Source organism: Neolamprologus brichardi, chromosome 22, assembly GCF_056152115.1.
Source record: "Neolamprologus brichardi isolate AB-2024 chromosome 22, ASM5615211v1, whole genome shotgun sequence".
Lineage (NCBI taxonomy): Eukaryota > Metazoa > Chordata > Actinopteri > Cichliformes > Cichlidae > Neolamprologus > Neolamprologus brichardi.
In genome coordinates this window covers 5,394,810-5,411,977 of record NC_142124.1, presented here as the reverse complement: position 1 = coordinate 5,411,977, position 17,168 = coordinate 5,394,810, and the positions used below count along the sequence as shown (strand labels likewise).

General features: G+C 39.2%; 1 protein-coding gene across 1 annotated transcript; it reads left to right on the top strand.

Moving 5' to 3' along the window:
* The first annotated feature begins 5,616 nt into the window (after positions 1-5,616).
* On the top strand, positions 5,617-16,531 carry LOC148096628 (chitin synthase chs-2-like). Its single transcript, XM_087835314.1, has 22 exons — positions 5,617-5,642; positions 5,869-6,004; positions 6,193-6,381; positions 6,479-7,361; positions 7,451-7,634; positions 7,814-7,909; positions 8,271-8,426; positions 8,540-8,714; positions 8,814-8,915; positions 9,035-9,176; positions 11,167-11,367; positions 12,500-12,615; positions 12,776-12,944; positions 13,062-13,241; positions 13,362-13,640; positions 13,726-13,906; positions 14,001-14,023; positions 14,123-14,190; positions 15,651-15,761; positions 15,935-16,149; positions 16,226-16,322; positions 16,418-16,531. Exons 1-22 carry the CDS (start codon positions 5,617-5,619, stop codon positions 16,529-16,531), a joined length of 3,843 nt encoding a protein of 1,280 aa, XP_087691440.1.
* The last annotated feature ends 637 nt before the right edge of the window (positions 16,532-17,168 follow it).

The following is a 17,168-nucleotide window of genomic DNA, read 5'->3' as shown; positions in this document are numbered from 1 at the left end:
TACATGTTATTGTGCAGTAAGCAAGATCGACAGCGCACAATGTACTTTGAGGTAGCAGCCAAAAAAGATGTAGTTTGTGTCTGTGAACACCTGTGTGTACACCTGTGTGGATCAGCACGCTGTATTCAAAAGGTTTCTCCATGTAACGATCTGCTAGGGACTGTGGGGAGTCATAGCCCCGTCTCCCAGGGCATGAAGCAGGTATGGAGGAGATCCAGGCCCCAGACATTCAGAGGCCCCAGAATACGAGGACCCAAGGAGGACCACCACAGGGGCAACCATGCCACCCTCCTGGGAAGAGCTGAGGAGAGCCCCAAACGAGAGGTCACCCAGCAGCCACGGAGCAGAGGCCAGAGGGGGTTGCAGTGACGTGCCCGCGGGCTCTGCCGGCAGCCAGCTGTGCCAGAGAGGACGGGCCTCAGGCCCAGATGCCAGAGGCCTGATGCAACCCCACCCCCCGGAAGGGGCCCAGCCGGGCCACAGGCGCCAGGCTCCGCCAATCGGCCACCAGGAGTGAGTTGGTACATGCATGAGCGCCCAGCCCCAGACACCAAGAACCACCAACACACCAACGTCTGAGGGTATCAGCCACTGGCAGGGAGTGTGGTGAGGGGAGATAAGCCTCCATACCCCAGAGAGCCTGAGATGTTCCCAGAGAGGTGGAGTCTAAGACCGTGATTCCTGAGACCCTGAAGCTGACATATAGACACAGACGAACAGGCGCACGCAGACACAAACGTGCTTTCCCACCCCCATATACACAAACAAATACTCGGCACTCACCCAATGTGGAGACAGACACAAATAGACACTGTGCACACATTCACACTCCCCAAACATAGTCTATATCCCAGGTCCAGGTACCCCTGCCCCCAGAGGGGCAAACCGTACCTGGACCCAGGAGTGTCTATATGCATTTAAAATTGAGGGTAGGGCACCAGCGCCAGAGGGGGGTTTGAATACACAGACCATCCTCTGGACGCTGTATAACGTGCCCACCCCCAAGGCCCTGTATGTATGTGTTATGAGCAGTGTTACTTTAAATTAGTAACTTAGTTACATTACTAGTTACTTCTATCAAAAGTAACTCAGTTACTTCAAGTTACTCATTACTTTCAAAGTAACTAGTTACTAGGGAAAGTAACTTTGGTTTTACTCAGAATTCTCTTGTTAATGTGTTGCTTCCATAACTGGATACCCAGCAAGATTGCCAGTCTTCTAGTTTGCTTATTTGCCACAAGTGCAGTGTGGCACCTACCAACAGAAGGAATTTACACAAGAGGAATCCCACGCCTGGACCGTCGTTGACCACCGCCATGATTCTAGCCTACGTCACAGCTACACCCAGCAAAACTCTTTAAATATCTTTTGCGGTTCCTGCTATGGTAGGCAAACACACGTATACACAAATCACAGTTTGCTCTGTCAGCAATAAAGCTCTTTCAAAAATATAATCTCAGTTATTTATAATATAGTTAATTTTCTCTTTCAGTCTGCAATACTTTATGAGGCTTAGTTTATGGCGAGTTTAACACTATCTGAATAGCACATAGACATCCTACTTTGAATGATACTTACGGGACAACTAGTGTTCTTTCAAGTGTATTTTTAAATTTCCTTGTAAAACCGCTCACACCTACATTCTGAAAAGATGTTGTTCTTTGTAATGGGTGTCCATTTTCAAATTTCCGTGTTGATCTTTCCTTGTAAAACCGCTCACACCTACATTCTGAAAAGATGTTGTTCTTTGTAATGGCTGTGCATTTCAGCACTCATAGTTTGAGCATGTGCCATAGGTAGTTACATTTTTCAAGAGTTCCACACAGATGAAAAACTATTTCTACATAAATGCAGTGACATATTATTCTCTGGAGTTTTTGTCCGACATCAATGACTCATAAATACAGATGAGGGAGAAAAAATGTATAACACCATGAAGATACATTTAAAAAAAAAAAAAAACAATAATAATAATAATGGACACTTGTGCTTTTTGTGCTATACAGTGGAGCAAAAATACTGAGGCAATTGTTCACAAAACAAAAAGTAAGAAACATTATGATGTGCTCTTCTTGAGCTGTTGTTTAGCACAAAGTATCAACAACAGGATGTTGTTACTGTTTTTACTTATTACTTAGTTTAATCCAAGATGAAATGGCTTGTTAAGCTTACTAAGATATGTACTTATCCACATCGACTATCCACATAAATGTAACTCTGCATGTACAGTAAATGCACAGCAACACTTAAAGCTACAAAGATTAAGCTGGGGAACTCCAGGCCTCAAGAGCCGGTGTCCTGCAGGTTTTAGATGTGTCCTTGATCCAACACAGCTGATTTAAATGGCTAAATTACCTCCTCAGCCCTCAACATGTCTTGAAGTTCTCCAGAGGCCTGGTAATGAACTAATCATTTGACGTTTGACCCATTTGTATGTTGAGCCAGGGTGATATCTGCAGGACACTGGCCCTTGAGATCTGGAGTTCCCCCAACCCTTGCTCTAACGCATAAATAAAATAAAGAATTAAAAAAAGAATTCATAAGTTAAATATTTGGAGACTGGCAGAAAATTTAATCAACATATATTTCTTAGAGGATGGAACCTTTGTTTTTGTGGGACAGAACTCCTAAGAACAGAAGAAAAAACCTATAGGTGTTTCCTGCATGTCCCATACATTATGTACAGATAGTTAAAGACTCTTAATATCCTACTAAATATTATGACCCATGAGACTGTGTCTGCTCCCTGAAACCTTACAGCAGCAGGAAGAAATGCGTGCACGTGGACGGACCTGTCTGTTACAGGTAGGGATGGGTATCGAAAACCGGTTCTTGTTGAGAACCGGTTCCCACTGTTTCAATTCCTTGGAATTGTTTGCCATTTTTGCAAACGATTTCCTTATTCCAGTCGCCCTGAATGACATCACCATGTTGCAGAGCGTCATTTACCTGGCAGGAAACACGGCGCCTAAGCAGCTCAAACACTAAAAAGTTTAATTATACTTTACGAGAACGGATGACAACAGGGCAACTTGCAATACTTGCAAAGTAGATATTTCATTTAAGGGAGGAAACACTACGAATATACAAAAGCATTTGCTCACAAAACACGCGATGACCTTAAATGAATGTCGTGTTTTTAATTCCGCTCCGGACTCGTGAATCTCAACCCAGCAGCAGTGGTAACGTTTGCACGTCCTCTCCCATTAATGCGGCAGGTAAATAATCAACTAACAGTGCAGATTATGTTAGCGCGATCTGCCTTATTACAAAACCTGCCATTACTGTGCATTTAGGTGACCATGATGAGAGACAGAGTCTGGCTCAGATGCTGGCAGTTGTCGCTGCAGTCTACTGGTAGCGTCTCCTTTCAGGTCAGGATAGACGAATGTCACCGAGCAGTGACTAAGTTTGTGGTCAAAGGCTTGCACCCCAGTGAATGTGTTTAATTGTAGGCAGGGACATTACTGGATATTCTTGTGTAATTGCTACAGAACAATTTATGTTATACTTTGTTATTGCTACAGAAGAATATTTATTTTATTATTTTACATTTACAATTTTTTTCCTGGGGACCCTGTGACACCCCATTGAAGAGCCGTAGGCTGTGGATCTCTTAAGATGTCACTGTTGGGTTTGTAAGGCCATGTTACTCCTAAATTTCTATCTTGTTCAAAGAGAAGATATAAAACAAAGTTCTAAGCTAATCGATCTTAGTGTTCTCCTTTTTTAAAAAGAATCGATAAAGAATCGAATCGTTAAACAGAATCAAAACTGGAATCGGAGTCATGAAAATCTTATCAATACCCATCCCTAGTTACAGTCATAGGTTTTACATTATTGTTGTTATGTTGATGTCTCACTTTTAATTAAAACACTTTTTTGCATCACTTTGGATCACTTAATGCTAAACTTTAAAAAGATAACTCATATAGATATTTTCTCTGATTATAACCACATGGCAACAGGACCATTTTAAACTTGGCCTTCATTTTGTAATGACTATAAACCTATAAACATTTCATGAATAAATCTTACATTGATGACAGAATATTGATAACATCTGTCAACATGAAAGACAAAGAAAACAAGCATACTTCAGAAAGAGAAGCACAACACCTACATCCTGGCTTTGGATGGGGGCAAAACCCTTTAAATCCCTTTTGTGGTTCCTGCTATGGTAGGCAAACACACGTATACACAAATCACAGTTTGCTCTGTCAGCAATAAAGCTCTTTCAAAAATAGAATCTCAGTTATTTATAATATAGTTAATTTTCTCTTTCAGTCCACAATACTTTATGAGCTTAGTTTATGGCGAGTTTAACACTATCTGAATAGCACATAGACATCCTACTTTGAATGATACTTACGGGACAACTAGTGTTCTTTCAAGTGTATTTTTAAATTTCCTTGTAAAACCGCTCACACCTACATTCTGAAAAGATATTGTTCTTTGTAATGGGTGTGCATTTCAGCACTCATAGTTTGAGCATGTGCCATAGGTAGTTACATTTTTCAAGAGTTCCACACAGATGAAAAACTATTTCTACATAAATGCAGTGACACATTATTCTCTGTAGTTTCGGTCCGACATCAATGACTCATAAATACAGATGAGGGAGAAAAAATGTATAACACCATGAAGATACATTTTAAAATAATAATAATAATAATAATAATAATAATAATAATGGACACTTGTGATTTTTGTGCTATACAGTGGAGCAAAAATACTGAGGCAATTGTTCACAAAACAAAAAGTAAGAAACATTATGATGTGCTCTTCTTGAGCTGTTGTTTAGCACAAAGTATCAACAACAGGATGTTGTTACTGTTTTTACTTATTATTTAGTTTAATCCGAGATGAAATGGCTTGTTAAGCTTACTAAGATATGTACTTATCCACATCGACTATCCACATAAATGTAACTCTGCATGTACAGTAAATGCACAGCAACACTTAAAGCTACAAAGATTAAGCTGGGGAACTCCAGGCCTCAAGGGCCGGTGTCCTGCAGGTTTTAGATGTGTCCTTGATCCAACACAGCTGATTTAAATGGCTAAATTACCTCCTCAGCCCTCAACATGTCTTGAAGTTCTCCAGAGGCCTGGTAATGAACTAATCATTTGACGTTTGACCCATTTGTATGTTGAGCCAGGGTGATATCTGCAGGACACTGGCCCTTGAGATCTGGAGTTCCCCCAACCCCTGCTCTAACGCATAAATAAAATAAAGAATTAAAAAAAGAATTCATAAGTTAAATATTTGGAGACTGGCAGAAAATTTAATCAACATATATTTCTTAGAGGATGGAACCTTTGTTTTTGTGGGACAGAACTCCTAAGAACAGAAGAAAAAACCTATAGGTGTTTCCTGCATGTCCCATACATTATGTACAGATAGTTAAAGACTCTTAATATCCTACTAAATATTATGCACTAAACATGAAAATATGCAGTTAGTTTCAGTTTTTCTGGATCCTGTTTGTTCATATTTCTCTTCACCTGCTGCAATCAGGTATTTCCCTTACATGTGGGAGTGGCTACATGATGACTCATACCTAAACCGCTATATAGTGCTTCCAAACAGAGACATTCATTTGCTGTATTAATCATGGGGGAGCAAAGAGATTTACCAAAGTAAGTGTGATCTGTAAAGAAATGTAATTTTTATATTTTAATTTTAGCCATTAGCCATAACACAGAAATAGTAAGACATATGTGTGCCATTTAGGAAATTTTAATTTTATCATTTGACATTATTTAACAAGTTTAATACATTTTATCAGGCTCAATAATTTACACTTAACTATGCTCTTTACATGCCTTTCTACGTCAGACTTTGACTTTTTGTCTCTTCATTCAGGAGGCCGTGGGACACCTGTCAAGAAGTCCCAATCATTGAAGATGAACAGACACCATGGAAAATGATCAAATTGCTGAAGATCATTTGTCTGTTTGCTGTAACTGTTATTGTGTTTGGATCGGCATTATGTAGCAAGGTTTGTTGTTTTTTGGACATTTTTTAAACATATGTGATATTTATTCTGCTGCAGCTAAAAAGATAGATATTAATATTTATACTTATTCTAAGGAATCAATCACACAGAGCAGTTGTTGATTTTCCCTTGCCAAAAAATAGCGTCACTAATAACTGACATATTCAGAGATTTCTTTTCCTCTCTTACAGACGTCTTTTCTCCTCCTAATCACGTTGTCCAATGAAGGCACAAAGACTCTCCCTCCTGAACAGAAACCCGTTGCACTGCTGTGTATCGGCTGCTCTCTCATCGCCTCCAGTGTATTTCTATTCCTCAAAAGCATCTGGAAATCATGTTATAAAACATCAAAGGTGCCCAGAAAAACAACTGCAGCCCTAGTAAGAAAACTTTGATGCTAAAAACAGAAAGTCTGCAGATTTTAACTTTTTTTCTCATCATGCTTTAAAATGTAATCACCTTCTGCTTCTTCTTTAGGTCCTTTTTTTTGAGTTTCTGGTTTCTGCAGGTGCATCAATTCTCACCATCGTGGCGATGCCACACTTGGACATTGTGACCAATGTGACAATATTCAACGGAGTAGCTGTCATCTCTGCAATCCTACAGCTGATCGCTCAGTGTTCTGCCAAACAAACGAAACACTTCGTGCTGCCTTGCATCTTTGGTTTCATCTTTATTTTGATTGGTTATGTCCTGTTTCTTCTGTTATATATTACAAAGAATCCTTCTGATAACAACATGATCATCTGGGTGGGGTTAGCTGTTGGAGGGTCTATTTTGGTGTCTTTCAACTGGTGGGAAAACTACTTGAAAAAAACAATCTCAGCGAACAGCAGCCCCACCTTCCTCGAGAACCTTTGCAATGACATAAAAGAGTGCCAGAACATACTGCACATTCTCTCCAGCCTCATGAGGATCGTTGTGACTGCGTGTGTAGTTGGGGCCTACGTCCCTCTAGCCAAAATGGACTGGAGCATTCTGACCTCCATCCCGAGCCATGAGATAAGAATTATAGCCATCATCATTGGGGTCCAGCTGGTCTCCTCAGCACTCTGCCACTGGTTTGCCTTGGTAGCCTGCAAGATGCATGCTTTGCGGCGATGCTTCATCCTTCCTCTATACCTGGCCTCTCTAGCTGTTTTGGCTCTGCTGGTCATTCCAGTTATTGTTTACTATCAGGACTACAGAACAAGCCTGAATGGGACTACAAACATCAACTTCACAGACTACTGTAAGGTGGCTGTGGATGGAAGGAATCAAAGCCTGAATGACAGTGTGTTTCTACATCTGGTGCTGGATGTTACATACACTCTGTGCTTCCTTGACATGTCCAAGATAGCTGACATTGGCATACTCACAGGTAATAAAATAGAGCCGTTATAAATTATCAGCATATTTATTGATAAAAAAAAGTGTTCAATGAATAATATTTTCCTTACCTTCCTTCAGGTTCAGCAGTGTGCTGGTGGATTGGCTTTGTGTTGGTAACCCTACATCTCTGGAAGCTCAATGTGCACCGAATAGAGAGGACTCAAGACTTGTTCATCAAGAGGTTGTATGAGGGAGCCTTTATCGAGCAGTCGCTCCTCCTCAACATCCGATTTGACATCCAGACCAAAGAAAGGATGAAAAAGTAAGTGTGTGTACCATTGTTCTTTCATTGTGCTTCTGTGGTTCATTTAGGTGTGTTTGGACATGGTGTTTTTATAAGTTGTGACTAGGTATAGGCAATATTTTATGATACTGTCAATTCTTCAAACTACAAATATGTAATGAATTTTAAATATACATATATAAATATTTTATGTGAAGACGTAGGTATTTTGAACCAGTGATGGTGTATCTGTGTGCGACCATGTGGCACGAGACCTACGAGGAGATGATGAACATTATAATATCAATATTCAGGTGAGTCTCACTGATTCTGTGAAAAAAAAAATCTTGCTATTCCTCTAACTTCAATCTTTAATGAGTTACTACTATGTTCTGGACTTCCCCTCTCCACATGGAAAATTCAGTTATTCCTTAAAGCACCGCAAATAAAATGTGAAAAAAACTAAAGGTTTATCATTAAGAGCATCTGAAATTTAATTAGGGTTTAATTTAGTTAAAGAAAAACCAGCATTAGTGAAAAGTACCAATGTTACACTCAAAAATAATGTGAAAAATATGTATCTTTGGCCGCGCCAGTTTACAGTATTAAAATCATAACAATTTACTTTCTTGCTGTGGATTTCCCCACACTTCCTGTTCATGCTTTTCCTTACAGACTGGACAAATACAGACCAAAGGAGGACCCAAAGGTCAATGATTTCACTTTTGAAGCTCATATCTACTTTGATGACGCATTTGAACATGTTGAGGGGAGTCGCCATCTGAATGAATATGCCAAGAACCTTGTAGAAGTTATTAAAGAGGTTTATGGGTATGTTTACATGCAGTCTGCTATTAATGCATTTAGGTCCAGGATTGATTTTACCATCCTGGACTATAATCCTTATTAATTTAGAGACATTTTTTCTTACTGACTATCATCAGCATCTTCAACAACGTTGATCAAAAGTTCTTCAGAAAGCAGCAACAAGTCCCGGATCAGAAAATCATACAGACGCCATATGGAGGTCGTCTTTTTATCAACATGCCTCAAGGGAACAACATTGTGGTTCACTTCAAGGATAAAGAACGCATCCGTCACAAAAAGAGATGGTCTCAGGTGGGAAAATGATTAACTGCAACATGTAATGTAGATCATCTGAAGTCTTGAGTTGTAAAAAAGATTGGATTTTTAATTATTATTTATGTTTTTTTGTAGATCATGTATTTGTACTATCTCCTGGGCTGGAAACTCATGAGCAAATATTACATTCGTTGGAAGAGGGGAGAGGATGAGCACGAGCTAGAAAAACAAGCTCAGGTAAGATGAAAGAGAAAGTTTCTGATTTGCTCAAACATGCTTGCTAACAACTGTCATGGTGCATAAAAAACAACCAAAGCTTCAGGGTCAAACAAAGCAAATTGTATATGTTTCTCCAGAAAGAGAAGCACAACACCTACGTCCTGGCTTTGGATGGGGACACTGACTTCCAGCCTGCTTCTGTGGTGTTGCTCATCGACCGTCTCAGAATGTACCCTCGCGTTGGTGCAGCATGTGGCAGGATTCACCCCACTGGATCAGGTTTGCACATAGTAACAAAATAAAATAAAAAACATATGAGTAAGATGTCATTGGGACTTTATAAAGATTTGGATTGGAAGACATGTTAATAATTTCTGAATGGCTGCCATCATTCCAACAACTATAATTATCGATATCTTAAGTGACATGTTCATTGAGAACATGAATGCAAAATCACCCGTTTGGGCCAGCAGTTAGATGAGGTACATCTTGTTTTTATAAAAAAGCAAAGAGGTGGAGATAAAATGTAATTGTGCACAATATCATGCATACAACAAGCTTCTGTCGTCTGGGCCCCAAGATAGTTTCTTAGCATAGAGAATTCTTGGATGCAAAATGCACATTGATGCTTTAATCTGCAGTGCTTAATACTGAGCATACAACACCATGTTTCCATGGAATTACATTCAGTAGTGACAATGACGAAAATTCTTGTCTCACCAGTTTAGTTATGTCTGTATACACACCACAGCTCATGTTCAACGCAACTAAAAGGATGGATCACAACACCACCTAATGGTCACACTCATTATTGCAGAGGAATACTAATCTCACAGCAGTTACTAATGATCAGTGTTGGACAAGTTACTTTCAAAAAGTAATTAATTATAGTTAATAGTTACTTCTTCAAAAAAGTAACTGAGTTAGTAACAGAGTTACAATATTCTAGAAGTAATTAATTACTTGAAAAGTAACTATTGCGTTGCTTTAAAAAAAATGTTTAACTCTCTGGGGTCCAGGGTATAATTGTCCATTTTTAACTACTTTTGATGTTTCCTCCACATTTTACCTTTAAAACTATTTGTTTGCCTTGTTTGGTATCATTCTTTTCAGCACAACCTCGCGTGTCTGAATTTCCAGTCATGTTTTCATTTTGACATACTGTATTAACACAATTCATCTAAAATCAGACAAAAACCATAAAATCAGAGTAGAAAAAGTTTTATTTTTTACTGTAACAACCACAAACATGTTTAATGAATCATATTTCATAACTTTAAATGCAAATATAAATTGTCAATTTTAAAATCCTATGCACAAGTTTTGCAAACAACAAAGTTATTTGCAGCCATTTACCTTTTACCCCGTTTTTTAAATAACCATTTCAAACTATTTACAGAACAATCAGCTGTTCTGCATTCAATAAGATGCCACACAAATTATTTGTGCCACTCCAAAAAAATAATTTCTGTCCACTATAAAGGAGAACATCACAGCCTGATACCTGCAGGTCTGACAGCAGCAGGTGCATCACTCCTGTTTCTACCTGGAGACAGCAGTCGCCTCATTGTTCTGACACACAACACAAAACTATCCACAACACTACACACCAACTACACAAGACAACACATTAAATACACACCCCAAACACGCTAAACGTCACAAATCTCTCACATCTCAAAACTCGCTCTCTCTCTCTCGCCGTCACTCCTAAAACTTCCCGTTTTTTTGTTTTGTTTTTTCTCTCATAAGCAGAGAGTGCTTGCTAGCGCTGTCCTTAGACACTAAACGTGACGAAACTATTGATGAAAAAACGCCGGGTATATATTTTTTATCATGACTGTGGTTTTACATGGTCTATCAACACAATTTATAAACTGGTATATATCACCTTGTTGCTTTGTCTTTAAGTGGAAGTGTGATTGGCTTACCACGACTACTTTATTAGTCTTGTAACGCCGTTATTCCCATCACTGCTAATGATGCATTTATTTATTTATTTTAGTCACTGAAAGGTGGAAAGTAGTTGAAAAAATAAAACGAACAAAAAAAAAAAAAACTCATCCATGGCCCAACTCCATCAATTTAATTTATTGCATGCTTTCAACTCCACTTTACAGGTTTATTTTCAGAGTTGGCTTTTTAGAGCCCAAAAAAATCCCAAAACAATGGACTCAATCAGCAGGCACACAGAACTAGAAGAACTAAAATACCCAGCTGAAAGCAGTAGACATTGTAGAGAGTTAGTAACTTTGTATTTCCTTTGCAGGTCCTGTTGTTTGGTTCCAAAAGTTTGAGTATGCTGTTAGTCACTGGCTGCAGAAGACAGCTGAGCACATGATTGGCTGCGTGCTGTGCAGCCCTGGCTGCTTCAGTCTATTCAGAGCAGAGGCCCTAATGGATGACAATGTGATGAAGACATATTCTACCAAGTCCACAGAGGCCAGTCACTACATCCAGTATGACCAAGGTAAATAATCAAACAGTTTAAAGACCACTCTAATATTTTTGTATATATTTTTTATTCCACTGTCGCCACTGGCAGTCTGGCCTTCAAGTTTGGCACCTTGATGAGAAGTGGGCTATTAGAATAAGACTGCATCGGTGTGCAAGAGACGAAAACAGGGCACTGTTGGAATGCTACTACGCAAGTAAGAGGAAAGGGTACATTAGGATGAGAGCCTTATGACCAATCTAAGATCCTGTGGGACTTCCAGATACAGACCGACAAAATGGTGGTGGTTAACCAACTGGACATAGGGGTGGTAGATAAGCAGAAAAGACACCTGTAGTGATAGACGTAGTGATATCGAATGTTGGCAACATCAGGAAGAAGGAACACTTCTGATTCTGTCTTTGAGATCAGTTCCTCAGATCTTGCGATCCTTCTTCTATCGCACTTGGGTCTTGGTACCCATCTCGGGTGAGAGTGATGATATCTCCCCCCTGACCTGTCATCCTGGCTCCCCCTTGCCATAGTATGTGTGTTGTACCTCGTCAATAGCTGTGAGAGCAGTCCCTTCTTCAGAATGTTGGAACACTGATACCCAACATCCACATTGACGGCAAACAAACTAGTAGCTCAAAGATTCCATAGGTCCCTCATCCTATTCATGTAACCCCTTCCGCCGGGGTTACTTGCATAGTAGCATTCCAACAGCGCCCTATTTTCGTCTATTGTGGGGCGATCGAGGCTCAAGAGTTGGGAGTTCGCCTTGTAATCGGAAGGTTGCCGGTTCGACCCCCGGCTTGGACAGTCTCTGTCGTTGTGTCCTTGGGCAAGACACTTCACCTACCGCCTACTGGTGTTGGCCAGAAGGGCCGATGGCGCGATATGGCAGCCTCACTTCTGTCAGTCTACCCCAGGGCAGCTGTGGCTACAACTGTAGCTTGCCTCCACCAGTGTGTGAATGTGTGTGTGAATGGGTGGATGACTGGGTGTATAAAGCGCTTTGGGGTCCCTAGGGGGGACTAGTAAAAGCGCTATACAAATACAGGCCATTTACCATTTACCATTTATTGCCCACCGATGCCTTCTTGTTCCAATGGCCCTTTATTTACACACACACACACATATATTCATATATATTTTGTAACCACAGGTGAAGACCGCTGGTTATGTACTCTGCTACTAAAGCAGGGATGGAGAGTGGAGTACAATGCAGCATCTGATGCCTACACCAATGCACCGATGGACTTCAAGGAACTCTACAACCAGGTGAAAACCTTTCTAATGATACTGCATTTGGTGTTGTGTTGTTATAAAAAAATGATAACGCATCAGTCTCCTTTTTTACTCCAAGTTTAATAGAATTTATTCACCTATCCATACATTGCTTGTGCTATTAGCAAATAAGCCCTAACATAACTATCTTCAGCGCCGGCGATGGGGGCCTTCAACAATGGCCAATGTGGTGGATCTGCTGGGTTCCACCGAAATTATTGCCAAGAGGAATAAATCCATTTCCAAACCATTCATGTTTTACCAGCTGTTTGGTATGATTTCATCCATCCTGGGACCGTCCACCATCTGTCTTATGGTTGCAGGTAAATATCACCTTTGTGTTTTACAAAATCACCTGTGCACATGTGAATTTGTGTCCACTGAAATATTATTTGAGGTAAAAATGGATACAACTTTAAAACATGACAAATATCTTGCAGGTAGTTTAACCTTCGTTTTGGGCATCAATTCTGCTGCTGCTCTTGTCATATCTGTGATACCTCCAGCCATCTACCTGGGTCTTTGTTTCAAGCTCAAGTCAGACACTCAAATTACCATTGCAGCAATCTTGAGTCTCTGTTATGCATTCCTTATGTTGACAGTGACAATTTCTATTATTGGTATGCTATGTTTAATCAGATTTAACTTATAATAAATTTTGCATTTTGTTATTCAGATTTTGTTTAATGTTTTGACAAGAAATACTTAAACCTGCTTGAACACCTGTCTTGTTTATTCAGGATCAATGTTGAAAGAGAAAACCATCCTGACACCCAGCAGCATTTTCATCATCTTCATGGCCATCCTTTACCTAATCACTGCAGCAATGCATCCTCAGGAATTTCCTCTGGTGTTCCATGGCTTTCTCTACATCATCTGCATCCCCAGCGCCTACCTTCTGCTCACCATCTACTCCATGGTTAACATGAACAATGTGTCTTGGGGCACCAGGGAGACAAAACCTGCTGCTGGTGCAGCCCCACCTCCAACTCTCACGCCACAAACGAGAGCACAGAAAGGTAAGAGATATTCGACTTTTTTCTATGACACTCACAGATGTTACTGTTTTTCTGTTTTATGAAACGTGTATGATTTTGTTTGCAGCCAAAAGTATCTGCCAATGGCTTGTCTCATGGATCAAGTGCTGCAAAAAATCCAGCCAGAGATTTCAAGGTGAACAGCTCAGTAGGAGTCAGGACAACACAGCCCAAGAGCCTGAGCAGCTTGAACCTGAACCCCAAAACACTATTGTGGAGGATATAACTATTACAGAAGAAGAACAGGGGTATGTTCTGAAGCTGGAAAAATAATTTCAGCACATCAGTCCTATGTACTGATATTATTTATTTAGTTTCATTTTTTCCCAAATTTTCTTTCAGGCAATTAGACAGCAACATCCAAAGTAAGTCCATGAAATTCATTCTGAGGTTTTTTTTGTTTATTTTTGAATTCAGATAAACATACAGCTGTGATTTAATGATTTTTGCCATCCTTTTATTAGCAAGCTGGATTGAGATGCTACAGAATTTGTCCAGTGACATGAAATTGCAAGAGGACTCACTCGAGCAGGTGTGTACGTGTTGTCAGTTATCTCATTTGCCTTGTTTACATCTCTGTCCAGAATTTATCTTTACTCCCATCTATAAAAAGGACGATGAGCAGTATGTACAAATACTAAAACTGTTAAAAAAATACTCCAGTAAAAGTTGAAGTACGGATTCAACTTTTTTACTCCAGGTTCCAGGTCTGAAATGTACTCAAAGTAAGAAACAAAAAAAGCTCTTTAGAGGACATTTCTATTTTTGTGCAAGGCTAACTGGTCCTTGTGTTATATCAACATAATGATAATGATGAATGAATGATGATCAGCTTGAATCTGAAGAAAAAGAACAAAATTTATGTTGATATGTTTATCTTCTGATCCCTACATTGTAGAGGGTGACTGCCTCTAAACAGGTGTTTTAGGGTTCCTCCACTTGGATTCAGCAGGGTGAGGAACCCTAAAATTAATTGTGATGACTCAGTGTGGGGAAAAGAATTGAGAGCTCTGGTAGATTTTTCCAGTGTACAGGTCTCTGATCAGCTGACCTGCTGCTCTTTGTGGTTGTACAAGCCTGAAATCAACCAGGTGTGAGCAGATGTTTCATGAGTGTTCCTGGCTGATTTCCAACCTCTACACTGACAGTACACTGTTTATGCTGTCTGTTTTCTAGATGGTATAAAGTTGCTATGAAGGTGAAATTCAGTCAGTGGATCTCAGCCTTATGAACTAAAACTCATATGAATCTCTGCTACAAATGATCTAACCCAACTCTGACCATGAAACCACCGCCACTGTGCACCAGTCACACACTGTTCTTTACTTTAAATCCATCACAGTACAGACGACTTACCTGTTTATCCTGCGCTAACCTGTAGATCCAGTCTTTAAATGAAAGTTAGTCTTCCTCAGTATGTTGTTTCATGTTTCACAATACAAAAAAAACATGTACACACCCAATATCTAATTTAAAAACACGAGAACTTATATATATATATATAGATAGATAGAGAGATAGAGAGATAGAGATATATATATATATATATATATATATATATATATATATATATATATATATAGAGAGAGAGAGAGAGAGAGAGAGTGAGAGAGAGAGAGAGAGTGAGAGAGAGAGAGAGAGAGAGAGATAGAGAGAGAGAAGCTTTGAACTTCTATTTTATCAAATGCCACTGACCTTACCTTTAAATCTAACCTCTCTTCTTCCTCCCCTGTCCTGTCTTTCTTATCTTTCTCCATCTCTGAGTGAAGTTAGCTCGTTTTGTTTACAGCAGTTGGACCTTGGACATAGTATTTGTTACTTCTCACATCTGATGATGAACTTACTGTAATTACTGTGCTTTAACAAACACACATGCTTATCTTGCCAATTAAAATTTAAATGCAATAGGAATGTTTGTGGGTTATTTTCCTTTAAAGCTTTTTTTGCCATTTCTTTAGTTTCAACTATTGAAAACGTTTCTGTCGTTTCCAGGAGGAAAAGGAATTCTGGGAAGAGCTTCAAAAGGAGTATCTTAAACCTCTACCTGATGACAAAGAAAAACAGAAAAAGATGGCCAGTGAGCTGCGACAGCTGAGAAATAAAGTAAGTGTGGGAGGATGTGTTATCAAGAAGGGGCATACTGTACATCTTTAGAATTCCAGGGTGAAAGCACTGTTACTTTGTATCATTATTATCAACATGAACTTTGGTACTTCTCCTACAGGAAAACAAGTGCAGTTAATCTTAAATTACTTTCTTTTTCTCGTTACACACAGATCAACTTTTCCTTCTTCATCTTGAATGCATTCTGGCTGGTGACAACCTTCATCCTCCAGATCTTCAATAGCATCTTTGCCATCAGCATCCCAAAGTTAAACCTTCAGTTACAGAAAACAGGAGATGTTATCAAAGTTGAACCAGTTCCCTTCATGTTCATTATGGGATTTGCTGTTACGGTTATTATCCAGTTCCTTGCGATGCTATACCACAGGTGACCTCTTAGATCAAATCCCAGTCTTTTGGTAGTCAATGAGACAGTCTAACATTCTTATGTTGCATTCATCCAGAATACACACCCTCATCCATTATGTAGCTTTTGTGGACACGGAACCCAAAGAGAGGAAGAAAACTGGAAGCCGGAAGTCATACCTGCAAGGGAGAAGGGTATTTGCAACTATACTGCATAGATAGATTACTTGTATTCTTTAAACAGTACAGAAATCCATTTTTGTGCTAATGGTTTTTCAATTGCCTTTAAGGAGTCCAGTTCTTATGCAGACTCAAGCTACAGCTCCATGGAGGACCTTGATACTGAGGACAATGATACTGAGTCAGAGGTCACCAGAGGACCTCATGAAGAGGATTTGGTATAAACAACCGGTGTGACTGTTCAGCACTTTAAAATATCTGTTGTGTGAGATTTTACCAAAAATGGCAATACATGCACTACTTATTTTTTTACTTACATTGATTCAAATGCAATTTATTTATATAAGAAAAAAATATCTTTCAGTCTGAAGACATCAAAATAAGCCAATAAGGCTATAAAAAAAGAAAGAAGAGAAAGTGTATGTCGGTGAAAATGTTAGAGGATTTGGTCTCCTCTTTCCCCTCGCCCCCAGCTGATCATAGGGGTCAGTTTATTGTTAGGGTTTTTACCTTAAAATATAAAGCACTTTGAAGGTTGTTATAAATTGGCATTATAGGAATGACATTGATTTGAATCACATCAGATCAGTCATTCATCATTTTAACCGAAGAATCTAAAGTATTTTTTTACACTATATGTCTGGGTGACATTGAGTTTTCTGCTGTCTCATATTGTTGTAATGTATAAAAACATGGGATCTACTTTTCCATTTGTTTACATTTTGTTTTAAAGAAATCTTGAAAATATTTTCCAATTCTTCAAAATATGAAATTAATCTAATATAATTTCCCCTTACATTGGGTTCCATATGGAAAATGTGTTATTTATTTGTGTTAAATTATTTTTTAGCAGTTTTTTTT

Bases quoted from the DNA above. Each gene is read 5' to 3' on its own strand.
- LOC148096628 (XM_087835314.1), top strand. From the start codon at position 5,617: ATGGGGGAGCAAAGAGATTTACCAAA. The intron at 9,177-11,166 runs GTTTGCACATAG...TTTCCTTTGCAG, and splicing joins GATTCACCCCACTGGATCAG to GTCCTGTTGTTTGGTTCCAA. The intron at 13,242-13,361 runs GTATGCTATGTT...TTGTTTATTCAG, and splicing joins AGTGACAATTTCTATTATTG to GATCAATGTTGAAAGAGAAA.